General features: G+C 39.4%; 2 protein-coding genes across 2 annotated transcripts; both read right to left on the bottom strand.

Annotated features, from left to right (window-relative positions):
• Nucleotides 1–3,195: 3,195 nt before the first annotated feature.
• LOC110942886 (receptor like protein kinase S.2) lies at nucleotides 3,196–13,740 on the bottom strand. The gene is made up of 4 exons (XM_035989928.1): nucleotides 13,708–13,740; nucleotides 11,885–12,892; nucleotides 11,566–11,790; nucleotides 3,196–4,474 (listed from the first exon to the last, which is right to left on the bottom strand). Exons 1-4 carry the CDS (start codon nucleotides 13,738–13,740, stop codon nucleotides 3,440–3,442), a joined length of 2,301 nt encoding a protein of 766 aa, XP_035845821.1. The 3' UTR covers nucleotides 3,196–3,439.
• Nucleotides 13,741–23,551: 9,811 nt separating this feature from the next.
• On the bottom strand, nucleotides 23,552–24,316 carry LOC110942887 (receptor-like protein kinase HERK 1). The gene has a single exon (XM_022184649.1). The coding sequence runs from the start codon at nucleotides 24,314–24,316 to the stop codon at nucleotides 23,552–23,554; it is 765 nt and encodes a 254-aa protein (XP_022040341.1).
• Nucleotides 24,317–27,511: the final 3,195 nt, after the last annotated feature.

Genomic DNA, 27,511 nt, shown 5'->3' with positions numbered 1-27,511 from the left:
GTCCAGGTTCTTCATCACCAGAGACAGAAAATCAGACTCTATTCCTTCGACCTCGTGCTGGGGACAGTAATTCTCCTTGATTAGGGCAACAAATTGTTCCCAAGACATGTTGTATAGCGGTATCTTTCCGGTGGCTTGAATCAGCGACTTCCACCATTGCAGTGCATCACCTTTAAAGGATTGTGTCACGAACTTCACAATATCTCTTTCAGCACAGCCACTTATATCCACTACTGTCTCCATCTCATCAAGCCAAGTCATACAGTCCACTGCCCCCTTCTCCCCAGTGAAATCCCGGGGTTTACAAGACACAAAGTATTTATACGTGCAACCCTTGGCACATGGGGCATCATAAAGCACGATCTTCTTGGAATGATCACCATTCTCATTCGAAGAATGTCTATCATCCTCTTTCTTAGATTCCTCCTTTTTAGACTTGGGTTGGACAGAAGGTGGCTTGCTGTGAGCCTCCGAATGAGTCTTGGATTTGATATGCGGTGTAGACAGGGTTCTACTATGGGTCCTACTGTACTCACTGTACTGTCTTTCTAATGCCTTAGTAACCGCATCATCTACCAGTGCTTTCAACTCCGCACTAGTTAACTGTATCTTTGCATTATCGTGGTTTTCCACCGGACGACTATTCACTTCATCCGACCTAGCCATGTAGCTTCACTGCTACATATAAACAATAATGGGCAAGGTTTTATTTAACAGCTAATACAATATTTTATGTATTTTATTAACCATGGTTTTAAATAGCCATTGCAGGTTAATTTATTAATCAAATATTAAATCAGGATCTGTATCATAATCCTATATTATAGTTAAAAATTAACATATAACTTAGTCACAAGGACAGTGTTAGTTTATAACCTGGATTCTTACAGAATCAAGGTATTAGGATCTGAATCACAGTTCATTACCCTATTTTGGACAGTGAGTTGCAGACTCAAACTGTCTCTTAGTCCCTAGGACATTAATTACTACCCGTAGGTACTTCATTCTCAAGGAATGGTCATTTACTTACAGGGAATTTTAAATTAACCCAATTTTCAATGATGGTCTATGTGACTTCTACTGGGTCACAATTTGCCCAGTATGTTAACATACTTACAGATGTTAACAGAATTTGGAATCTTCTAGACAGGTTCTACCATTTTGGCCATGTCTACAACGACACGTGGCTAGGTCTTATCCCTTAGATTCTCTTTATAACGCAGATCAATCCTAAGTTGAGACGTTAATTATGGACCTGAATCTAATTATGGAGATACCATCTTGGCCTTGTCTTAAAATGACATGTGGCTAGGTCTCGTCCCTTGTTAGATTTTGCCATTTAATGTTAATGGTAGGTCTTCTTTAATTTAGGAAAAGTTATTTTCATTTTATTTTAAGTTTTATTCATATACTTATCTATAACAACAATCATGAAAATTTAAATGCAACATTTCACTAATAAAGATTCAACAGTACAATACTTGCCCTAAACGGGACTTCTACAAACAACTTGCCCACGCAGGGGCGAATTACAACAAACAAATAAACACACTAACAAACAACAAACAAACCCACGCAGGGGTCAACTGAAAGACATGCCCACGCAGGGGCAGAATACAAAAAGACAAGCTCGCGCAGGAGCTGAATACAGAAACAACAAGTCCACGCAGGGATTGATTACAACTAAGCAACAAACAACAAGGTCTTCAGTGACCCCTCCTCTTGGACTTCCCCTTTAGCAAGTCTGACAGACCCTTGAAGAAGCCTTGCCGCTCTCTGCGGTCTTCTCGAACTTCTCGTTCGACCTGGTTCAACCTATCAAGAACCTCCTGCTGACGCTCCGGCGGGATAAGCTATGGCTGCGGCGGCTGGTACATAGGTGGATGCTGGTACCCATAAGTTGGGTAACCAGTGGTCTATGGTCCTCCGTATGGCCCTTCAGGGTGAAGAGCGTTGTAGTCCCGAGCTACTTGATATGGATCGACCTCCGCATAATTAAAGCTGTTGTGGCCCGGCATTTCAAACGGGTTGTATGCCGCAGAATAAGCAGGAATTGGGTTGTCAAAACCCAACGGAGGCACCCCAGGTACTGAGTTAACATCTGGAATGGGGTTTGATGGAGCCCCCATCTGTGGTTCTTCTTCTTCCTCCTGAAGTGGTGGGTAATGACTGCCACTTGACGGTTGGGGAGTGCTGATGCGGACACCTCCTCGCACGGACATCCGTGCGTTCGACCTCCTCCGCCTCGGTGGCTCTGGAGGCGGCTGCTGTTCCACTGGTGGTGGTGGTGGCGGAGTGACTGCCACGAATCGTTGATCCTCAGAAGGATCTTGCTGCTGCTGTTGCTGCTGTTGCTGATACGGGGACGAGTGCTCCGAGGGCGTGAAGTACCAGTCCCACTGCTTGAACCTTTCCTGGTAACTGTCCGGACCGCGGTATGGTGATCCGTGGAAAGATGACTCATCTGAGATTTCGATGGGGTGGTTCGGCGTTCCTGTAGCAGGCTCCATGGGATCAGTATCCTCGTCCATGTCATTTTCCCCAGGGAAGTGGTCTTCCGGTCCGAGTGGGTTAAAATCCCCGGGTTCTGGAAAAATGTTGGCCAGGTTGAATCGGCTTTGGAAAACTGGGGTTGGGTCACCAAAGGAGTGGTGAGAGTTGGATCTCTGCAAAGGTATGAAAGAGGGTGGTTGCTCGTTGGGCTCGTTTTCCGATTGAGGCCCAAAGGAATGCTGGTAAGAAGGTGAAGAGCTAAGGGAAACTGACCGTCTCCCGGGTTCAACATAGAGCCTCCACGGCTCTTGTGGACTAGTGCTCATGGTGATGGATGGGGTACGCCGGTGCGAAGGCCCGGCTTCGTGATCGTGACCCGTGACTGGTGCTTTGCCTCGACCGCGAAGAAACCTTGGTGGCATGTTGACCTGCATACAAGTTTTAGATAACAACAACAACATATAATAATAAGACCCAAAAATAAAACAAAACAGAGTTTGTCCTATGTTCTTTGTCTAGACTCGGAACTCGAAGAATGTGCAATTCGTGCACTGAGACTAAACACAAAAGGCTAGTGTTTAATTCACTCAGTGTTGGCTCTGATACCAACCTGTCACACCCCTAATTTTCCACGTGTCACCATATATGATGGAAAGGATTTAAATTGTAACTTTTTATCATATTCTTTTTTGACATTCCAGTATCAGCAAATTAACAAAGTCCTACATTCATAGTCAAAGCGGTAGTATTTACATTTAAGTACCTACAAAGTTAATCAACCAATATAAAAAAGATTTTTAACACATGATGTGAAGCAGTGGAAAGGATTTTTAACACTGTAACTTAACCGTATCAACTTTAATTTAATGTATCAAGCGCATTTATATTCGTTTTTAAATTACAGTGAATCATCACAATGATTACTTCTTATGATCAATAATACGACTTAAGAACAAAGACTTACTTGAATAAATATTGCTTTCTCAAGTTCCCTGATAACGACTTCCATTGTTGGACGTTGGTCTTGAGTTTCTGCCACACACTTGTGTGCAATTTCGATATATGTGTGCAAAGAATCCTTGTTCGGTCCACCATTTAGAACAAAATTATTTTCACCAATTTCATCCTTCAGTATAGGATCTATCATGTCCTCTAGCGTCCCCATACAAAAGCGTTGTCTTGCTAGAGGAGCCAGCCGTTTGTCACTCTCCTTGTAAATTTGGTCACCGGCCATCCTCCCACATAGGATTTCAAACAATACAACTCCAAAACTATAAACATCTGATTCTCTTTTTAACATACCAGTCTTTTCATATTCCGGATCAATGTAGTAGATGTTGCCGAAACTCCTATTGGAATAGAGCGCTTCTTGATTTGGGGATATGAATACGGAAAACCCAAAGTTAGAAATCTTAGCCTTAAGATTCTCATCCAACCCAATGTTGTAGCTACTTATATCACAGTTTAGTATCGCCTTTTGGTTTTCCATCTCATAGTGAATGTACCTTAATGCGTGTGCGACATCAATGCAGATTTTCAAACGTTTTTCCCACGTCAAAATATGCATGGAATTGACCTTTTCTAAATAGTCAGAAAGGTATCCGTTAGAAACATTTTCAGTGACTATGATCATCTCAAAACCTTCAACACAATATCCAAGTAGGGTTACTATGTTGGGATGCTTAACACTGCTAAGCATTTCAATTTGTGTAAAAAATTCTTCTCCGTCTGTGTCAGGTCCATAAGGGTACCGCGTTATAACTATTGTGTTGTGTATCTTGGGATGATCGCCTGCATTCTTCCCTTCTATGGATGGATGATTTTCTATATCAAAATGGTCAACTTCGGCTCTGTACAAAGTTAATCCATTCAAAGATGCAATTTTACATGCCTCTGAAAAATTATCGGTTGCTAATTTAATATCAGAGAGACAAATCTTTAAATGTTCTAACTTCTGACTTAAGTATTCCAACTTCTCTGCCTGCAAATTAAACATGTGACAATGGAGAGAAGAGTTACAATTTATACTAGATAAATGAGACAAAAATTGAATAGAAATTGTGTGGTTAATATTTTGTTTATCCTTTTAGAAAAATTAGAGACCACATTCAAATTTATTAGGCAGTTAGCTAGTACTACAATTATATAAGGCAGGGGCAGATTTAGAGGGTGCCGAAGGGGTGTCCGTACTACCCCTCAACTTAGTCTCCGAATTGCAAAGTATTTTTTTCCTTCTATATATCTCCAGGATACCTCTGAGCAAATACAGAGATACCTCTAAGTAGTGGTTTGGCCCTCAAAAGAGTCAAATGTGTGGTTGAGCTGATGGGTGCCTAAAACGTCTTTGGGACCCTCAGAGCGAACTTCTCCTGCTCCGTTCGTGCATGGGGGTTGCTAAACTGCTATTTGGACTCAGGATGTGTCAGCCTTCTTATGTCCTTCTTATGTGGAGGAAGCCGTCTCTGTTTTTGACTTTTTGACAAGGGGCTTCAGAATGTGATCGAGGACATTGTTGTTTGTGGGGGTGCCTTTTTCGGGGACCTCCAATGGAGGTTAGCTTCCTTCCCGACCCGGTTTTGGGGGGCTTGGGATTTGCTCAGCTGAGGATGCCTCTTCCTATGCTTTTGTGGCTTCAAGGGCCCAATCTTGGGTTCTCCAAAACCACATCTTTCGGGGATATGGTGGTGGGTTATTAGACTCTGATTATAGTGGTGCGTTGGACACTCTGCATAGTTCTCTTCTCGATCTTAATCTCGGCAGTTTCTACATTAAAGACACCGCCCCCATTAAAGCCCAGAAAATTCTGGCGAATGCCTTATATGGTGAAATCGCCAAGACAGTTGAAGATAAGTTTGCCTTGTCCACGCGGCAGCGAGCCGTGTATGAGTGTTTGTGAGTCCCCCATGCTCAGGATTTCCTGTCTGTTGTTCCCATCGAAGGTTTAGGGCAATGTATGTCGGTTGTGGAATACCAGGCTATCCTCAAGTGCAGGATGATGGTACCCTTTTTCCCGGTTGATGACCCGTGTCCTGTATGTCGGAAGTCTTGCTTGGATTTTTTTGGGGAGCATACAGTTCATTGCAAAGAATTACTGGGCTTTAAATATCGACATGATTTAGTTCGAGACGTGCTTCATGATGTCCTTAAGGGGGCAGGGATCTTGATAAAAAAGGAAGCTCCGGTGAACTTCTTGACTGATCCATTGAAAGGGAGATCTACCCTACGGCATGCTGACATTCTTGTTTTGGGATGGGAAGGAGGGAAACACGGTCGATTTGGCAAGTGCGTCCCCCCTCGTTGGGCTAAGGGACCACGGGTTTGTGGCGGGCCAGGCGATAACCAAGGCGGAGGCAGTCAAAGTATCTAAGTACGAAAAAGCTTGCATCGAGAATCAGCACGTGTTCGTCCCGTTCGCTTTCGATACCTTTAGCGCTCTCACCCCTAACGCGGTGCGGTTCCTCAAGCAGGTTCAGCAGATGCTAAGCAGTAACATCACGCATGTTAAGGGGCATAATTTTGTGTTAGTAGGGTAGGGTTTGCTATTCAGAAGGGAGTAGCGGCGTAGCTTGTTACCCGTCTACCTGGTATTAGTCTGTAATCGTCTCTGTTTTAAAAGGTTTATATTTTTAATCTAAAAAAAACTCCATCACTTAAATAAACCTTATGCTTCTTTAAAAAAATACAACTTCAAGAGTGAAAATAAATTAGTTTTATTTTTAATATTTTTCTTATTTTTATCTCCTGAGGAGATGGTAATGTTACGTTGTAAAACATCAATCACAGTCGACATTGGAGCCCAAGTTGGGGTATATCTCAGGAATCACTCCGATCTGATTAAGAACATCTTCGGTATTACAGGTAACAATGGGGTGGACCAATGAATTTCTTGTCGTTAAATATCTGTGGTCTTGGGTCGTTGAGAAGCCGGGGTGGGTAAAGAACCTGAAATCGAAATATGGTATCAATTTTTTGGGTTTCCATGAAACTAAGAGAGAGTCGGTGTCGGGCATCGATGTCTTAGGATTCTGGGTAACAGGAACTTTGGTATGGATAGTGTTGACCCGGTTGGTCAATCGGGTGGTCTGGTGTGAATGTGGGATGAGGCTGTTTTTCAACAGACCGATTCGACAAAGAATAGGAACTTCTTACACATTAGGGGAAATCTTACTGGTAGTGGTGTTGTTAATGTGCTCAATATGTATGCTCACCAGGGTGTTCCAGCGAAAAAGTCGTTGTGCGATTCGTTATAGTTCATGTGATTTCTGAGAACGATGGCCTCTGGGTAGTTACAGGAGACTTTAACGTAGTTCGGTTTCGTGGAGAGAGAAGGAATTGTGTTTTCAAGCAGACTTCTGCGAACAACTTTAATGCTTTTAATTTTGATGCATGCTTCATCTAATACAATATGAAAGGTAGAAAATTTATTTGTAGCACGGACAACAGAAGGAAGTTGAGCAAACTCGATAGATTCTTGGTTAACCCGGGTTTTTTCAACGCTTCGCCGGAAGCGCGTGTAGAGGCCTTGCCGAGATTTTTGTCGGACCACAGCCCTATCATTCTGACCTCTAAATCATCGAAATTTGGTGTAAGCCCCTTTCGGTTTTTTAACTCTTGGATCGGTAGACCGAGGTTCGAAGAAGTAGTTGAGGAGGCTTTGCGTGGGGCTCCTGTTATTGTAGGACCCGCTGATGTTAATCTGATGAAGAAGTTGGGCAATCTTAGAATTAAGTTAAAAACACGGAGGGATGATATGTTGAAGAGGAACTTGAAAGTATAGAGGCTATGATGGAAGTGAGGGACCTGACCGAAGAAGAGGAGTGGATTCTTTCGGAAAGCAAAAAAAATTAAAGGACGAAGAGGATCGAAAAATCAGAGATTTAAAACAGAGATCGAGGCTCAAATGGGCCAAGGAAGGTGACAGAAATTCTAAGTTCTTTCATTCCAAGATTAATTGTAGAAAAGCTAACAATGTTATTCACGGCTTGAACGTGGAAGGGGTATGGGTCTCGAAGCCGTCTTTAGTTAAAAAGGAAGTCTTCAGGTTTTTTAAAAAGAAATTTGTCGAAGACTGTGAAGACCGACCACGGATGGTTTGTTCTAACATCAAATAGATTTCGGTCGCTGAAGCTTCAGACCTGGAGGCTCGGTTCACTCGGAAGAATATTAAAGTCGCCGTTTTCGAATGCGGAGACGACCGGGCCCCGGGCCCTGATGGTATTAATTTTCAGTTTGTTAAGCATTTCTCGAGATTTTTAGAGGACAATTTTTTTACTTATGGCTGCGTTTTATGACACTGGTACTATTAATGTGGGCTACGGATCCTTCTTCATTGCTCTAATCCCGAAAGTGAAGAACCCGCTTGGGCTTAAGGACCGTCCGATAAGCCTTGTGGGGATTCTTAACAAAGTTATTTCCAAGATTAAGGCAAACAAGCTCAAGAGGGTTCTGGACTCCGTCATCTCATCGTCCCAATCATCTTTCCTGAGTGGGAGATATATATTGGATAAGCCGCTAGTTTAAACGAAATTCAAAATTGGATCAAAAGAACAAACAAAAAGGTTTTCTTCCTAAAGATTGACTTTGATAAGGCTTACGACAACATAAACTGGAATTTTATGGTGGATATCCTCGTTCAAATGGGTTTTTCTTGTAGATGGTGTTCTTGGGTCAGGGGGTTATCTCATCGGCCCGGGCCTCATTCATGGTTAACGGGGCTCCGACTTTTGAATTTAGGTGCCTAAAAGGTATGCAGCAAGGGGACCCTATTTCCCCGTTCCTTTTCGTCATCGTCATGGAAGCTTTATCGAGTATGATTAATAAAGCTTGCGGTCTGGGTATCATAAAAGGTGTTAAGCTCCCCAACAATGGTCCAACCATCTCGCATCTTTTATATGCCGACGATGCGATCATTTTAGGTGAATGGTCTAGAGATAACATCCTCAATGTGGTGAGAACTCTGAGATGCTTTCACGCATACTCGAGTTTACAAATAAACATTGGAAATCTAATATTTACGGTTTAGGAGTGAATATCGGGGAAGTCGAAGATATGGCGGTGTTAGTGGGATCTAAGGCGGATGCTTTGCCGTTTAAGTATCTTGGATTGACCGTGAGGGTAAATATGAACCAGATTAATAATTGGAGACCAGTATATGATATCTTTGAGAAGCGATTGTCTTTATGGAAGGCGTCCTTACATTCCATAGGTGGTAAAGTCACTCTAATTCGGTCCGTTCTCGAAAGCCTTACTATGTATTTTTATCCCTTTTCGCGCTCTCGTAAAAGTTGTGGAGGACTTGGAAGGTTTGATTAGAAGATTCCTATGGGGATGATCCAGTGACGAAAAAATGCATTGGGTTGCTTGGGATAGGGTTTGCGTCTCCGAAGAAGGTTGGTGAGTTGGATCTTAATAAATTCAAGGATGTGAACACGATACTTCTCTCTTAGTGGGGATGGAGATACAAAACTGATAAGGATGTGGGTGAGTGTCATCAAAGCCCTACACTTAGGAGGTTCAGAGTGGGACTTCTTACCTGCAAAAAAATAATACAGGGGAGTTTAGTGTAACTTCGTGTCAGTTTTAAGGAAACCGGTTGTGAATAACACCCCGATCCGAAGCTTCTTTAGAGGGGTGGTTGGCAGGGGAGACGACATTAAGTTTTGGTTAGATCGCTGGTTATTCGACGTTCTCCTGAAATGGAAGTTTCAAGTCTTTTTCAGCTAGAGGTGGTGAAAACGTGCAGTGTCTGAGACCGGTTAGAAGAGGAAGGGTTGTGGCTTTGGAGTCTTAGGTCAGTGCCTCTTTCTAATAGAACATATGGCTGGAAATGGGTTGGCAAGTGTAGCGGTTGTAAAAAGGCTTATAGTCTTGAATGAAGATTTCAGTAACCGATATGTGATGGAATGGTGTAAATGGGTCCCACTCAAATGTAATATTTTTGCTTAGCGTGCTGAAATGGATAGGATTCCGACGGTTGAGGCTCTGGCTAGGAGGGGAATGATGGTGGCTGATAGCGCTTGTTGCCTCTGTAGTTCCGTAATTGACTCGGTTGACCATCTGTTTACTACATGTCCGTTGGTGATGGGTTTATGGGAAAAAAATCAGCTTTTGGTGTCGGGTCCAAAATTTATTTGTCTTCTCTTGCAGGGACCTATTGGAAATTCATAATCTCGACAGTAAAGGAGCTATGGAGAGAAAGGCGTTGCAAGGGGTTGTGATTACCGCCTGTTGGACTTTGTGGAAGGCTAGATATAATCTCAGGTTCAACGGCAATAGCTGCAATGTTGACGACATTTTTAGCAACGTAAGGTCTGTCAGTTTTCTTTGGTTTAAGCATAGGTCCAAGAACGGGTCGTTAGAATGGTCGGATTGGTGTAAATTTGTAATTATGTAGTCTGTCATGTTGTTTGTTGTCCGGTCCCGGTTTTCGGGTTCATTGTTCTTTCAATGAAGTTTTCGTTTAAAAAAACATTAAATTAAATAAAAAGGAAGTCTACTTTACCCTAGTTTTTATCCTATAGCTAATTTTTAAACCACTCTGTATAGTTTATTTGTTTTGTACGAAATAATATTTTTATTTGTTGTTTAACTTTATTGCTTTGGTATTTTATTTGATTAAATATATATATTTGAAAGACGTTTTATTGTTATTATGTTACATTGTTTTACCATTTTAAAATGTCCGTTTTATCATCTTAGAGACATCCCTTATTGGAAAGGCCAATATTTTTTTACTCGCACATGCCCCTCAAATTCTTGGAAAACTTTTTATACGATATATCTGAATTTTTATTCTAGATCCGTTATTGATATAAGGTAGGTGAATTGGTTCTGAAACCATCCTCTATTTGCCCCCCCCCCCTTTGTTTCTTTCCAGACGAATTCCGGTTATTCGGTAACAACTCGAATCAAGTTTGCAACCCATCTCCACCTCACTACCATCTGGCTCCATCGTAGCAGATCGCGGTAGCATCTCATCGCACGACTATGAAAGTTCTAGCACAAGTCCCTCCGAACTAAGTACGTCCTGCTTCTTTTTTACCACTCCGTGTTTTTGTACCCTTATTTTACTTCAAGAGTCAAGACAAGACATCACTTTTGGGCCTTGGCTAGCCCAAAAACCTTATGTATTTTGCAGGGTCGTTCCAACCTTTTGGTAGGTTCAAGACAAAATGAAATTTTGGGGTCCTTTTTCCTTTTTGATTATTATAAACGGTACTCATTTATCCGTGTCTGGAACCAATAAAAAATCTAACACAACTTGTATAAGATCTTAAACAAATCTAAAACGATAAATTTACACCAATATTAATATTTAATATATAAATTTTCTTTTAGTTAGAGGCCCTATTTTCTTCCAAGCCTGGGTTACTTATACCCAATGTTGAAGAAATTGGCCTAGGCGGCCGATTAATCGACGCCTAGGCGCTAGTCGGTGAGTTACTGCCTAAATTTAAGCTAGTTGATCAAAAAAATCGGTAATGGTCAAAATCGGACAAAGTCGGTAAAAGTCGGACAAAATCGGTAAAAGTCGGCCAAAATCGGACTAATCGGGCCCATTTTTTGACCCAAAAAACCTAATTTTTGAAACCTGGCCCATGGTTTAAAGCCCAAGTTATAAGCCTATTTTAACATTTAAGTTTAGGTATTTTAACATTTAACCCCCTCTATCTTTTACTAGTTTACATATGGTTCCTAAACTTTTAAATTTTTAATAAAAAGTATAAAGTTATCTCCTGAACTTGTAAATTTCTTAACAAAAAGTATAAAGTTATCTATATATATATATATATATAAATTTGTAAAATTATATTTAAGAAGTCCATCCCATTAATCCCTAATAATCCCGATTAATCCGTAGGCGGTATCTCACCGCCCGACTAGCGCCTAATGCCTTCTAGAATATTGCTTATACCGTAGGCCCGGCCCTTTTATTTTGTTAATTTAGTTATGGTAGTAAAAGATTGGAAAAAGGATCATGGAACCCAAGAAAGTAACCACTAACCAGTATCTACACAGACACCAAAACCAATTAAGGTAAAGCAAACAATATGTCTGTATAAAATCTCTTACCTTTATGTTACGTCTCCGAAGTTCGGGCATATCATTGTGGTGGAAAAAGTCTATAACATCATGTGCTGTAAGATTCTCATCCCACATCCGCTCATCCCATATCAACTGATCCATTATCAGCTCAGTCATTGGTAGCTCATCCCATGTCAGTTTGGTTCTACCTTTACTCCTCATCCCCTCCATTGTGACGGTTTCCGTGGTTCCTGCAGGTGTTGTCATCTGTCTCTGTTGATAATACCATCAAGAATATCAGTTACTTCTACGGGTTAAAATATAAAGACACACAAAATGTTCATTATGTTTTTAAAAAATAACTTACTTGAAGGAATAATGCTTTCTCGAGTTCCTTGACGACGACTTTCATTGTTGGACGATGGTTTTGAGTTTTTTCTACACACTGATGTGCAATTTCAATAAAGGTGTTCAAAGAATCCTTGTTGGGCCCTTTATTGAGAACAGAACTGTTTTCATGGGTTTTCTCTTTTAGTAAAGGATCTATCATGTCCTCTAGTTTTCCAATGCTGAAGTTTCTTCTTGCTATATGGGCAAGCCCTTTGTCACTTTCAGTTTTGTAAATTGGATCAGTGGCTCTCCTCCCACATAAAATCTCAAACAAAAATACCCCAAAACCATAAACATCTGATTCTCTTTTTAACTTTCGAGTTTTCCTATATTCTGGATCAATGTAATCAATGTAGCCAGCAAGCTTTTTTGGGTAGAGAGCTGTATCGTTTTGATTTGTAGGAAAGAATAAGGAAAATCGAAAGTTATAAATCTTTGCCCCTAGATTCTCATCCAACCCAATGTTAGGGCTCCTTATATCACGATTTATTATCTTCTTTTGGTCTTTCATCTCATAATGAAGGTGATTCAATGCGTGTGCGACATCAATGCAAATTTTTAAACGTTTTTCCCAAGTCAAAATATGCATGTCGTTGACCTTTCCTAAGTAGTCACCAAGATATCCATTAGCAACATTCTCAGTGACAAGGATCATTTCTAAACCTTCAATACAAAATCCATATAGAGTGACTATGTTGGGATGTTTAACACTGGTAAGTACTTCAATTTCTCTAAAAAAGTACTTTTCTTTATACGAGTCTTCTCCAAAAGGGTATCGTCTTACAATTACACTGTTGCGTCTCTGGGGATATTCGCCTTCAATCTTCTCTTCTACAGAAGAATGATTTTCTTTATCAAAATAGTCAAGTTCTACTCTATACGAAGGATAGTCCTCTAGGGGTCCAATTTCGTATGTCTTTGAAAAGTTTTGAGTTGCTAACTGAATATCACTTAGCCGAATCTTCAAGTGTTTCCATATGTTTCCCTACAAAATAAATATGTGACAAGAGGAAAAGAGAGTTACAACTAAAAAAAATGAAAATGAAACTGAAAAGAAATTGCATCATTAATATCCCTTTAAATGTACGTACTTTATGTTAGTATCTTGATGGGAATGGAGTTGTACAAGTGAGTTTACATGTATCTATTGTCTAAATGAGTCTATGCAAAGGAGTTCACATTATAGTGAATAAATATAACTTTATCTGCTATATATATGGAGGTTAGTGTGGACTGTGACACCATATGTGTGATTAACGGTTATGTTAATCACTTGTGAAAAGAAATAATGTTTTTAATATAAAGTGTGTATTTGTGGGAAAATTGTTAAAAAAGGGTTGGAGTTGTGGCATGAAGATGGGAAAATGTGTTGACCGTGTGTGTGTATGTGAAGTCTACGACATTGGAAAAACAGTGAGAAGTCCACGATAGTGGCAACTTGGTGTGGGTCTCACGTTGATAGGGTGTGAGGGACAACTGAATCCATTACGCTTGTGCAGCTAACATTGATTTATAAAACGATAAGTGCCAGTTATTAAACAGAGAAGAATATGACATGTGGTAATGTGTGGGGACTAAGTGTGTTGTGGGTGATTTAGATGTGGAGTGTGTTATGTGTGGGTTGAATGGTAGGTTTGGTTATCTAAACTAATAATTTAATTAAGTGTGATTAAAGTAACTATTTTTTTTTTATAAAGTAAAGTTTGTTTATAAACTATAGACTCGCCAGAAAAGGTGACTTGTTTAAGTATATGTTTGGGGTGAATATAGATAAGTTGTGACAAGGGATTTCTGGGCTACCTGACAAATGACATTTTGTTGGACTTCATTCATATTGGGTTATTATTAATGTTATTACTAGAATTTTGTATTTGGTCAAAACTATATTTAGTTTGTAAATAACTTAGGGCGTAAGACTTGTAAAGAAATATGTATGCATTAAATACAGGGCTGCAAGGGAAGCATGTATACAACATACAAGAAACGGTATAATCTTTCCATCCCAAACATTGCGACCCTTCATCCCCTATATCTAGTTCTTGTTTGTTTGTCAAACAATCCAACATGTATTATGTGAACTTTCTGTAGAAAATATAATCCTAGTGATTATCTATTTTATATTTAATTATTTATTCTATTTGAATTTTGATGCTTATATTCTGTATTTAATTTTCAATCATGAAGAATTCCCATGACTCTAGGAACCACTGTGCCAACAGTTGTATCAGAGCCAAAGGAAAAGGCAAATTGGAATGAACTTCAACTGGCAGTTGAGTTGAAACCCCAGATCCAAACCCACTAAAAATTCGTGTTGAAAATCCGGAAATTTAGATACCCAATGTTCAAATTGTAATGAACATCAGAGGGATAAATAAAAACGAATTGCGGGTCTACGGCTGGGTCCAAATCCAAAAAAGAATCTCAAAAGGCAGAACTCGGATCGATGGTTGCAAAGAACAAGGGTAAGATTGTGTGCCATGAGGCAAATGAGATTCTAGTACCCAAAATTGGCAGACCATCTAACAAGAAATTGAAGAAAATCCGATGCTTTAAGTGTCAACATCATGGACACCGTGCTTTTGAGTGTACAAGTACGTACATCAATTCCCCTACTAAATCTTTTAATTGTAAACAAAAGGTGCATAAGGATTTCCTAGTAATAGGAGCAAATTATGGCACTTGGATGAAATATGGTTTTTGGACTTAACTTTTGATAAACACATGAAAAATATGAAATACCAAACCCTATACTCAAGTGGTATTGGTGAAGTTAGTTTGTTTTTGAATGAACAAAAACATGTGATTCCTAGTGTTTATTACATACCAAACTTGGATAGAAACGTTTTGGGTTTACCTCAATTGAATGAACATGGTTTTGTTGTCACCTTTGATAGTGATGTTTGTTTTGTCAAAGGTATGTTTGATGATCAAAACACCCTACAATTTAACGAAGAAGTCGGATTTTCTCATTAAGATTCTCAAAGTATTCATTAAGGATCCGTAAAATTTGATAATGATCATGGAAATTTCAATGAAAATTTCTACATGACTATGGATGATCAAAGTATATATGAACTTGAAGGAAACAAGTTTGAATCATATGTCCAAGGTTACTATGATCATATGTTTGAAGATGTTCAAGGTGATGGGACTAGCACATACCAATTAAATTCGAACCAAGATTCCGAAGTCTGATAACCTTTCTTGACACGTTACATATTCCCGAATATGTGATGTAAAGCAAAGATTATTTGAGGAAAAAAAATGCAAAGTTTGTAAAGTGGTTCTACAAGGAACAAATTCAACAAAAAAAAAAAAGCCAAAGAATACCCTCAAAAATTGCTTAATAGTGTCTCTATTGACTTAATTGATTTTTACATGTTTGTTGAAGAACTAGGTGGAAATAAGAAAGTTTCAAGTGAAGCCAAGTGGCCCGAAGTAGTCAAAAGGCTTGGTTTCCATGAGACCTATGGTCCTAATCTTAACATCATCTACCATGGCTATTTGGAATTAATGGTGTTGAAGTATGACATGCAAAAGACCAAGCAAGACATGTTTGGTGAATCAAGCAAGACAGTAATAAATGAAGAAAACGTGGTTGTCCCAAAAGTTATTGCTCAAGACAAGAAGATGGTGACTACCGAAGAAGTCGTTTCGAGTCAAAAAGTTGCTCATGACGATGTTTAAATGGATGCAAAAGAAGTTGAGGCTCGTGAAATGAAGACAAAGAAGATGGTGAATTGCTAGAGGATGATGGGGATATCATGTGGCAAATATGTTAGATGAAAGCTTTAAAGATGAATTTGAACTAAACGTGCATGGTTTGATGTTCTCATTGGAATTTTACATGGATCTAGGTGTAATTTAAATGGTTGAATTTGAAAATGATGCATTTGGTCAAGCTGACATCCCTAGTAATGCTGAAGATCCATAGTGCATTGCATGGTCAACTTCACAAACGCGAGACAATGAGAACTGGACGTAGTTCAGCTAAGCGTGCTGGTTGAGCTTGCAAATGATATACCTAGTTTAGCTGACTTCCTGAGTATTGATGATGATGATTAAAGTGCATAAGTTGGTCGAATCCACAAGGTTGGTTTACAGAAGATAGTTCACCAGAAAACTTTAACAATGCAATATGCTTTGACAAGGTCAAGACTTGATACAAATAATTGAAGATAGAGCGTTTATCAAGTGCTGGTTAGAGTATTGGAAGATCTGTGGAAGATCGGTCAATGTTTCCTTGCAAGGAAATTGCACAACACTCAACACGGATACGCGTACTTTCAGGGGGAAATGTGATACGAGAAGCTTCAAGGGTTTGGTTTTGCTGTGAAGACTCAAGTCAAGATTCTGTGTACCTGGATCATCATTGATAGGGGAATCTGTGTAACATAGAGAAGTTGACCGCAACAGCTACATGACTGCTACATGACTGAAGATGGATTGCAGTTGCATATTCAAAATTCGACAGTAACGGACAAGGGGAAATTTGTTAGTGTAGTTTTTGTGTCCGATGTTGTGCGAATATATCAGATTGCATTTTCAGCTGATTATGTTATAGTTAGTGAACGGTCAAGCAAATGTTTCTAGACCCATTCGTTTAAAGTGGTTAAACGAAAGGGTTTTTCGTTTATCTTTGTGCGTTTGCAAGTTAGACAAGTATGGCCAAACAACAAGGGGTGTTGTTTGACTATTGGGTGCTGTTTGGAATTTCCAAGTGACATGGGTTGTTGTTTGGAATTTCCATCTCCTATATATACTTGTTTTGGTGTCACTTGCAAATAAAGGTTTTAGATTTGGGAAAGAGACCGCTACTTGGTCTCTCCCGGTTTCCATGATGTATCCTCTTTTGGTGTTGTTAGGATGGCTTGTTATGTGTCAGTTTGTAATGTTATGTTATCCGAATCAATACAAGAAGGTTGTTTATCTATCTCTAACCTTCTATCTATGAACAAATCTCACGCTAACCTTGGTTTTTGGTCCTATACATGAACATTTAGAAGTTTTCTTAGCAAACCCAAATAAATATAGTTAGTTGATGAATCTGACTTGATTTCTAAGATTTCTATAAAATAAACCGAGTCTCGGAGTCTCTGTTTGAGTCGTATTATATATATTGCTAAAACGCTGTTCGATTTTACCATGTTTTGTATTTCAACTTGTAAAACTGATTTGGGTTGTATATCAAGATGCTATATCGTTGAATGGATTATATATTTCTAAGCCATGATATAATGCTAATAATATATAGCACGGTAGAAAGTTGATGATGAAGATTAATGATATTTTGAGGTATGAAATTGTATTTTGGGCTACTTATATATGAAGTTTGAAGATGAAATGTTTGTTAGATATGAAAAAATGCTAATGTCAAGTAATCAACCCTTGAAAGTTAATAAATATCAAGCTAGGGTATGTTAATGGTAACATGGTATAAGAGGTTCTTAAAAAAAATTGAAACCTTTTAGTGGTACTTTGTGTGAAACAGGAAGTACAAGGTTACTAAATGGATCAAGTAAATGACGAATATATATATGTGTTGGTTTGAAATGATTTTGTGGGTTAAAGTTGATTTAAAAAGTAGTTATTGGGTTAACCCTTGTTAATAGAAAACATACACGAAAGGGTTGAAGACAACAACTGTCAAATTCCGCACTGGTGCGTAGACTCCACTGAAAAGGGGCGTAGCCTACATCAACTTATTGCTGTCGTATAATGGCATTTACGCCGGTTTCCATGTTGGTGGTATATGTTTTTTGTGATGTTGGTAATGTTTTCTTATTTTGTGTAGGTATTGTGAGATTAAATATATTATTGTTATAATATTTAATCTTGTAGCCATTATAATCATTTATATTATATAGATCAAAATATATTAATAACCTATTAATAATTAGTTGGTAATTGTTGATGGACCATATTACCCTTATTAACTAATTAGGTTTCCTCTTGGGTGTATATATAAGGAGATTATTAGAGAGTTTAAGGGTTACACAAGTTAGACAATTTCACAACCCTCATAACATCATTCACGACTCTCTCTCCCTAACCGATTCTCTCCTTAGTTTTGGTTCATCACCATAATAACTTTACACCCTAAGGAGGAACCAGATCATCCTGACAATCATGTCGAACTCAATGGTTGCATCTCTGACTGGATTCTCTGCTGGTCTGTCTGCTGTAACAGGTATGTTATTCATGTTTTCCATTATGTTTAAACAGAACTGATCATCGTGTGGTATCAGAGCATATGTTGATAAATCAGTTCTTTTTTCGTATCCATTATTCTAGGATTAAAAATCTGGAAAACAAAATTTTTGCAAGTTAATAAATGTCACAGTTGTTTTCGGGTTACATTGAGCCGAAATCAGTGTTTTGAGAAAAGGGTTGATTAATCATGTCACCCGAAACTAATATGGGTTAATTTTATGTTCGAGACCCGTTTAAAATCATTAAAATTTAGGTTTCGGATCCCTGAATTATGTTTTAAATTTTAGGGTTCATCATATTGTTCTAAGAAAATTCGAAAATTCATTAAGTCTTGGAATATAATCCGGATTAGCGGATGTTTTTACTGTTTTGATCTGAATTGCATCTATTAAAATTTTCAAAAACTATTAAAGAGATAATCAGTTATAATTTTCGAAATCTTTTGATAAATTTAAATCAACAATAAAACAGGAAACACTATCCCACAATCCCTAAAATTTCGAGTTTTCAGTTATTATCACAATGACAGCTATTAACAGTGGACTCGAGACCATCAGATTGCGATTCGAGACCATCAGGTTACGAATCGAGATCATCAGACAACAACTCGAGACAAAGGTCTCGACTCGAGACCATAAGACAACAACTCGAGACAAAGGTCTCGACTCGAGACCATAAGGTTGCGACTCGAGACCATAATCTTTACAACTTGAGACCAAGGTTGCGACTCGAGACCATAAGGCTACAACTCGAGACCAAGGTTGCGACTCGAGACCTCATAACTGACTCGAGATTTCATAACTCAGTCGAGACCTAACTCGAGACCTCACTCGAAACCTCATTACCATAGGCTGTTTGATGTGAACTAAATTTCAGCTCGGTGGTTTGCTATTAAATACTTGGTTTTGTTAACGCTTAATTAACTAATCAGAATCAGAAAACTTTTTACAAAACCAAAATAGCTTAACTTGAATGAGCTTCTGATGTATCATTTCTGGCCAAAGCTGATTTAATACATCTATTTATTGTTCAAGTAGTATAAAAAGATATGTTGAGTATGCATTACAAATGTGAAATGTCTTCATTCTGGCCAAAGCTGATTTAATTCATTTATGTTTAGCATGCTTGACAAGTGCATAACTAAAGTGATTGTCTCATTTCTGGCCAAAGCCGATTTGTCACGATTACTTTGCACACATACTTAAATGATTACACTTCTGGCCAAAGTTGATTTGTCTTCGTTTAAGTAGAATTTTTTAACTAAGTCTATTATTTTGATGTTAGTAATAGACAATATCACAGCTTCATAATTAAAATGGTCATTATTTATGCCTGCATTAGTATAACATGCCCTTAGATCACATTAGGACTTCTTTCTTAGTATCATAACTTGCTCGTCTTATTTCCACTATCAGCACCCAATTGCGGGATTCCACCTTTGGCTGGTGATAACTTTGCTGAATGGAAGGATGCCCTCATGCTTACACTAGGATTGCTAGACTTCGATTATGCTCTTAGAGAGAATAAGCCAGTAGACCTTACCACTCAAAGTACTGCTGCTGAGCAGATAGTTCATGAGAAATGGACTAGGTGTAACCGCATGTCTCTCAGGTTCATGAAGCAGTCCATTCATAATGCAATTAGAAGCGCTATTCCTGATTCTGAAAATGCTAAAACCTACCTGGCTTCTGTGGAGGCTCAATTCAAAGGAACATCAAAAGCACACGCTAGCACTCTTATCCTCAAGCTGGTGACGACTATGTATGATGGGAGGAGCGGCATTCGCGAACACATCATGGTGATGCATGACATGGCCAATAAGCTGAAAGGGCTAGAGATGGAAATCAGTGATGGTTTTCTTGTTCACTTCATCATCACTTCGCTTCCTTCGTCCTATGAAGCATTCAAGATCAATTACAACACTCAGAAGGACAAATGGACGATGAGTGAGCTGGTCGCTATGTGCGTACATGAGAAAGAGCGTATGAAGATGGATCGCACTACTGATGTTGCTAACTTCACCACCTCCAGCTCTAAGAAGAGAAAGAACAATCATCACAGAAAGGATGCTTCCAAAGTCCAAAAGCTAAATCCTAATACAAGTGCACCTTTCAGCTTTAAGAGCTCCTTAGGCAAACCCTATTGCAAGTTCTGTAAGAAAACAGGACATAAGCAAAAGGAATGCCCTGACTTCAAGGAGTGGCTGGCTAAGAAAGGTAACAATTTTTTCATGATACTTGAGTCCTTTAATTTAAATGTTCCTGCTAATTCTTGGTGGTTTGATTCTGGTTCTATGGTTCATGTAACTAACTCTACTCAGGGATTCCTTTCAATCTGGAAGCTGGGAAGAAACCAAAGAATACTTAAAGTTGGGGATGATCGAGAATTAGAAGTGAAGGCCATAGGAACATTACAATTATTTTTGAAAACTGGTTTATGTATTAAACTTTATGATAACTTATATGTTCCTGAGGTAACTCGTAACCTTGTATCAGGACCAAAGTTAGACATGGAAGGTTTGGTTGTTTCCCATGGTCATCGCAAACTCTCTATTCTATATGATTCCGTTGTTTATGGTACTGGCATTCTGGATGGTGGTCTCTATAGATTAGAACTAGATGATAATTTTTCCAAATCTTTCTTGTCATATAATATTTGAATCACTCACAAAGATGAAACAAATTCGAGACTTAGAGACTTTATCTATGTTGTGGCATCAACGTTTAGGCCACATCTCAAGAGAACGATTAAATCGTCTCGTAAAGGATGAAGTCTTACCTCCTCTCGATTTCACTGATTTTGGAACATGTGTCAAATGTCTTAAAGGCAAAATGACATTAGCGAATAAGAAAGATGCCACTAGGAGCTCTAATTTATTAGAACTCATTCACACTGACATTAGTGGTCCTTACCAAATCGCTGGCATAACGGGATACTTCATTTATCACTTTCATTGATAATTAGTCTCGTTACATGTACTTGTATCTTATTAAGGAAAAATTTGAATCTCTTACAACTTTTAAAGATTATAAAGCTGAAGTTGAAAAGCAATTAGATCGTCAGATTAAATTGTGAGATCAGATAGAGGCGGTGAATATTATGGAAGACATACTGATGTGGGTCAAGCTCCTGGTCCATTTTATGAGTTTTGTAAGGGCCAGGGGATTGTGAACCAATACACCATGCCTGGTACACCGCAGCAGAACGGTGTCGCTGAACGAAGAAATCGTACCCTTATGAACATGGTGCGCAGTATGTTAGCCAACACTAATTTACCATTATTCCTCTGGACCGAAGCGTTAAAAGCAGCTGTTCATATACTCAATAGAGTTCCTTCTAAGTCTGTCCCTAAAACTCCTTATGAACTTTGGACAGGAAGGAAACCGAGTCTTAAATATATGAAAGTATGGGGCTGCATTGCTAAAGCAAAACTCTATAATCCTTTCCTAAGGAAACTTGACCATAAAACAGTTACCTGTTTCTTTATTGGGTATCCTGATCATTCAAAAGGTTATCGTTTCTATTGTCCTTCCCATGTCACCCGTATTGTTGAAACCAAGCGTGCTACGTTCCTAGAGGATTTCAAGGTCAGTTGTAGCAGTACCAACCCTTATGAAGAATTGCAAGAAGTACAAGACGCGGGGGGGGGGGGGGGGAGACTCGTCGCTTACCATTACTCCGTTTACTCCTCTTGTACCCAATGCAACAACTGCACCTGAAGCTACTGCACAAATTCCATCTCCACAATCAGAACCCATTAAACCTCATAACGAAGGCACATCAAACGCTCAAAACCAAGATAACGCTGAACCCGATAATCAACTCAGGAGGTCATCTAGGCAAAGACGGCCTACTAATTAGGATGATTATGTTACCTACCTGACTGAATTGGATGCAGGAAAGCTCAATGATCCTACCTCTTATAATGAAGCCATTAGCAGTGATCAGTCTTCTGAATGGAACAAAGCAATGATTGATGAGCTTGAATCCATGAAGAAAAATGACGTTTGGGATTTGGTAGAATTCCCCAACGATGTTAAACCAGTAGGTTGTAAATGGGTGTTCAAAACAAAACTGGATCGGAATGGGTACGTTGAACGCTATAAAGCGAGATTGGTTGCAAAGGGCCACACTCAGAAAGAGGGAATTAATTATCAAGAGACATTTTCACGTGTCTCTCGTAAAGATTCATTGTGATAAATTATTATGCTTTGGGGGGTTTGATCGCTTAGTGATGTCTTCATATTAAAAACACAAGATGCATATTTTAACCCTCTTATAAACATATAGTATGATTTGCTTGATGAAGTGGGTTGATTTTTTTATCTCTTATTTTTGTGTCCAAATATATTTAGCCGACCCGTATTTTGCCCCCTTTAAAAAAAGTGATGCATCCGCCACTAAATATATATAGAAGTCTTGTGTGACGGTCTTGATGCCCTTATTGGAAATCTTAGTGACGGTCTTGTGTGACGGTCTTAGTGACGGTCTTGTGTGACGGTGGCTAGTCTTTCCAGATTCTTTGGAGATGGATGGTATAACAAGGGTTTGGGACAGGTACAGAGGTACTTGCAGGAGCTATGGAGAGGGAAAAGGTGGAGACTAGTCCGGTGTGAAACAGTTCCTGCATGGAGTTTGGTGGTGAAGGTGGAAGTAATGTATTTTGCAACCACAAAGAACCAATTTAACCAACAAAACAGATCTTTGAAAAACAAAAATATCAATACTGGTAAATAGAAGATACATTAATAGAGTGGACGGGGCGCCCCGTGATCGTCGATTGTTCACGTGTGGAATGTAATGAAACACCGCCGCCACTGCATATATAACGCCTGAAGAATAAAACGCGTGGCCTTGAACACGCGTTGTATATTCAAGTTGTTTTGTTTTGCGAATGATTTTGATGATGAAGATTAGGTTTTTGGGTGAGGGGGGTTAGGTTTTTGGGTGGTGGTGGGGTGGGATGGGGGTGGGTGTTTAGGTTTTTGGTGGTGATGTAGTGGGTTTAGTTTTAGGTTATTGGACACTTGTCACTCTATAAATCCTTCTTACACTTCTTACAATTAGATGCCTTTCTAAAATAACTTGACCCATATAACAAATATTATATGGTAACTAAAGCTTTTTTTTTTTTTTTCCTTAAAGTGCTATATATATATTTTTTTCCTTAAAGTGCTATATTTTTAAAGTAAACTAGTTAAAACAATTGGAAATAAGTAGTAGACGTAAACACAAAAAGAGCGATGATAAACATAAAAGGGTTTTACCAGATTTTCATAACGGAGCTGGAGTTCCAATGATTTCTCAAGTTCCCTGACAACCTCCAGGATATGTGGGCGCTGTGCTCGCTCTTCCTTAATACAAGAACTTGCAATTTTTGAGTATTTTCTGAATGATCCCGGGAGTATTTGATTCATTAGATCTGGATAGATTATATCCTGCAGCGTTTTGTTTTCATAATGAAATTTGGCCGATTGAACAAGAAACCTATCAGACTCGTTCTTAATATATGCCTCCTCCCGCACAATAATTCAAATAAGACGACACCGAATGAGTAGATGTCCGACTTGTGGGTTACACCCTTGGTCTTTTCAATGTCAGGCTCGATATACCCTCTCGTGCCAATAGGTTCAGAAAGGATGACCTGGTCAATTCGGTTATACGATTGTTTGATGGAAACTTTAAAACCGGATAACTTGGGTTCCCAGTTCTCGTCTAATAAAATTGTAGAACTATTGATGTTAAGATGCATAACACCATAACCACGGCTCTCGTCAAAATGGAGGTAACTCAACGCACGAGCCACGCCTACACATATCTTCAATCTTTGCGTCCATGTGAGGTTCGGGTTGTTTAGATGCTTCTGGAGGCTTCCTTTGGCCACATGCGTGGTTACGATGATCTTCTCATCTTTCTGATCACAAAAGCCAACTAAAGAGACTAGATTCGTATGCTTGAGATCAGAAAGCATTGAAATCTCCGTCCAGAACTCGAGGACTCGTTCTCCTTGCTTTCGATCTAACCTCAATGCAGAAATCTTGATCAACTTCCCGGACCGTTGGAGTTTTCCCTTGTATGCTTTTCCTAATCCACCTTGGCCAACGATGTTATGAGGATGAAAGTTGTCGGTGGCCGTTAATACGTCTTCAAGTGGGATTTGCAAGTGAGCAAACTTGGTGATTGTAGTTGAAGCCATTATCAAGTAGAAGGGAGCACAAAAATAATGGGTTACAATTGAATGAGAAAGTTGGATCTGAGATGAGGTATGAGCATTGAGCAACCCCATACACATATATAAATATATACGATCGAGATTCGAGCAGCCTCCAACCATGACTTTCTTCATTTATATATTCCATTTAACTAAATCACCTTAATTGCATAAATATGAATCCATACTTCTGACTTTAACAGCTTGCCAATGTACACCTATACACTAATTTAAACATTTAAAAAAAAAGAATTTGCCATTAAAAAAAAGATGTGGCACTGCTATAATAAGATGCTGATTTTAATAAAAAGAATTTATTATATTACGTATAGATCTAGATCGATAGATGGGTTTGTATTAATTAGATCGTGGGGTATGGTGGGGTTTGGGTTGAGGGCATGAGTTGATACGTGGAGTTCGAGCCCATCCCCTTTACCGACTAGTGACGTGTCCGTGGGGTATGACAGGGCGTGAGTGCACCGCTTGGGTTGGCAGATTATTAAGAAAAAAATTACAAAAACTTTAAAAAATTAACACAACATTTATAAAAAATACCTAAAATTTCTTTAAATTTTTAAAAATGACATAATTCCTAAAAATTACAAAATAAAAAAACCTAGAGCGTTAGGTAAATTTCAAAAAGGGCGATCTTGTCGAACGCCTTTCGCTCCTTGCCTCGAAACTCAATATTCGCCACCGCCACCCGGTCCTCGTGGCTTAACTTGCCGCTTGGAACAGCTTCGTAGTAGGCCTTGAAACGATCGAGCTTGGGCCGTAGCTCGCGCCATTTATGTTGGCACGCGTTAAGGTTGTGGAGGTCGTCTCCGACGTTATGTCGGTAGCTTGCGAATGCTTCCGGCCAATATCGTGATTGGCCGGGTTGCTGCCCCTTCATAGCGTCAACGATGCTTGTGACGAGAGCCAATTCTTCCTCGTGGGTCCAAAATGCCATCTTCTTCGGGTTGGGGTAGCGGGTTCGTGGGATCAAGGGGGTTAGCCGGTGGGGTAGCGGTGGACAGCGATGGTTTGGGATGGGGTAGCCGGTGGTGTAGTGGGTTACATCTATAGGGGATGTTGGGGGTTGGGGTGACCGCTTGGCTTGGCCAAACGGTTTGAATTTAAAATTCAAACATTCAAACACCCGCTATGACATGGCGGTGGACAGCGAATAGGAGGCCACCACATCGGATGTCAAGCCCGCCCCACGCCCGGCTTTAAACCCAAGCCCCAAGGGCCACGCCCCAACCCAAGCCTACCCGGGGTGGTGGCTTAGGCGTTTTCCCCCAACCCAAACCCCATACCCCATAGTCTTAATTGGTGTAAAAAAATTTCTTTCAGATTCTAATATGATCAAGTTGTTAATTTTATAACTTTCTTCATGGACCGTTTGAGTAAAAAATGTCAAAATATGATGGAATGAGAAAGGAGATCGATAAATTCATATGTGAAAGCAAAGATTCACACATGATTTTAGCGGAGAGAGATGTCGCCGCTAATGACTTTGGTGTTGTCGTTGCTAATGCGGAATGCCTTTTAAATCCCCAACCGTAAGGATCAACGGCTGGGGTTTGGTTTCAGACTCCGGGACGCGGATCGACCAATAGCGGCGACATTTGGCCTATCGCCGCTAATGGTGTCGCAGCTAAAAGCGGTGATGTCTTGTAGTGACTATCAAACCAGTATCAGTTTTGCAATGGTTGAAGCATAGATATAGATGGTGACTTCAGGGTTCCGAATATTTTAGGGGGTGAACAAAAACTCCTTTCAAACATCAAAATTTAATTAAGATTGTGTCGGTAAATGAGTGTAGTGCCTTTAATAGTGGGAGTAACATGATAAAATTACCACAAAATGACTCTTTAGTTTCGATAAGATTAGTTTTTACCAGCTGCCAATCTATTTGGAACTCAGTGATGGCCCAGAATTTACTTGGGAACGGGTAGACCAGATGATGCGCAAATATCCTCAGTTGTTTACAAACAATACTTCCAGCACTAAGGCTACAACTGAATGTTGGGACGAAATTGCGAACCAACAGGGGATGATGTGATACCCCGCGGAAAAGTTTAAACACACTAGCTGGTCAGTGGCTGCGCACTAAATTTCGGGATGAAATTTCTTTGAACTTGGGGATAATGTGACACTTCGGGTTTCCCGCATATTCTATTATTAAGATTGTTATTAATTTGATTTGGTTTAGTATATATCATATAATATATATGTGTGCTATGTGATTAATATGTAAATGATAATTATTATTATTATTATTATTATTATTATTATTATTATTATTATTATTATTATTATTATTATTATTATTATTATTATTATTATTATAAAAATCAGCCAAACACATAAAGTGTGCCCAGCCGCACACTTCCTCATCGTCTCGTGCACTCCTTTCAAGTTTGGCTAGCAACCGCACACCTCTGTTGGTCGAGGCCCAACTCCTAAGAGCCCATGATGAAACCCTAAGAGACCGCACACCCCATAAGGGGCGCACACATACAAGTGTGTGGTAGTCATGGGGTTTGTATAAGTACCCCATAACAACCGACATAAAAGAAGGATTGGCAACAATCACATTTTGCAGCAATCCCTAAAACATTCCTCCTCTCTCTCTCTCTCTCTCTCTCTCTCTCTAACCTTCCCTCTCTAAAAACCCTAAAAAGACGCCAAATCCCCTCTTTCATATGTGACATAATGTGTTAAAACAAAAGATGCCGCACACACCGGAAGATGTACAGCCTTCTCGGCTTAGGGTACAAACCAGTACAACACACCGCACATGTGACAACCCTCACAAATCCAGGTATCCGTACAAATTAATTAATATTTAATTAGTACTTAACTACTGTGCTTGATTACAATTATGATTAAACTGTTTTCTGTTTTCTGATACATACATACTCATGCATCACATTTTATGCTGTCACTCTATTATTTACACACAAACAATAGTGACAAACCTGATGCACAAAAGCACAGTTAGCACGGTGAGCGGATAACCCAGTAAACATGCTGACATTGCCAGCACCTAGACAGACATTGTCTTTGAGCCCAGTATGAGCCAGGAATAGAATACTACACTAGTAGGGAGTGTAGGGAGGTGACGACCATAAAACTGCGTCACTAGGTGTTAGTTATAGTGACCAGAAGTGCCTAAAACATACTCTAAGT

Source organism: Helianthus annuus, chromosome 5 (genome assembly GCF_002127325.2).
Source record: "Helianthus annuus cultivar XRQ/B chromosome 5, HanXRQr2.0-SUNRISE, whole genome shotgun sequence".
NCBI lineage: Eukaryota > Viridiplantae > Streptophyta > Magnoliopsida > Asterales > Asteraceae > Helianthus > Helianthus annuus.
The sequence above is the reverse complement of the archived record's forward strand: the minus strand, read 5'-3'. Positions and strand labels throughout refer to the sequence as shown.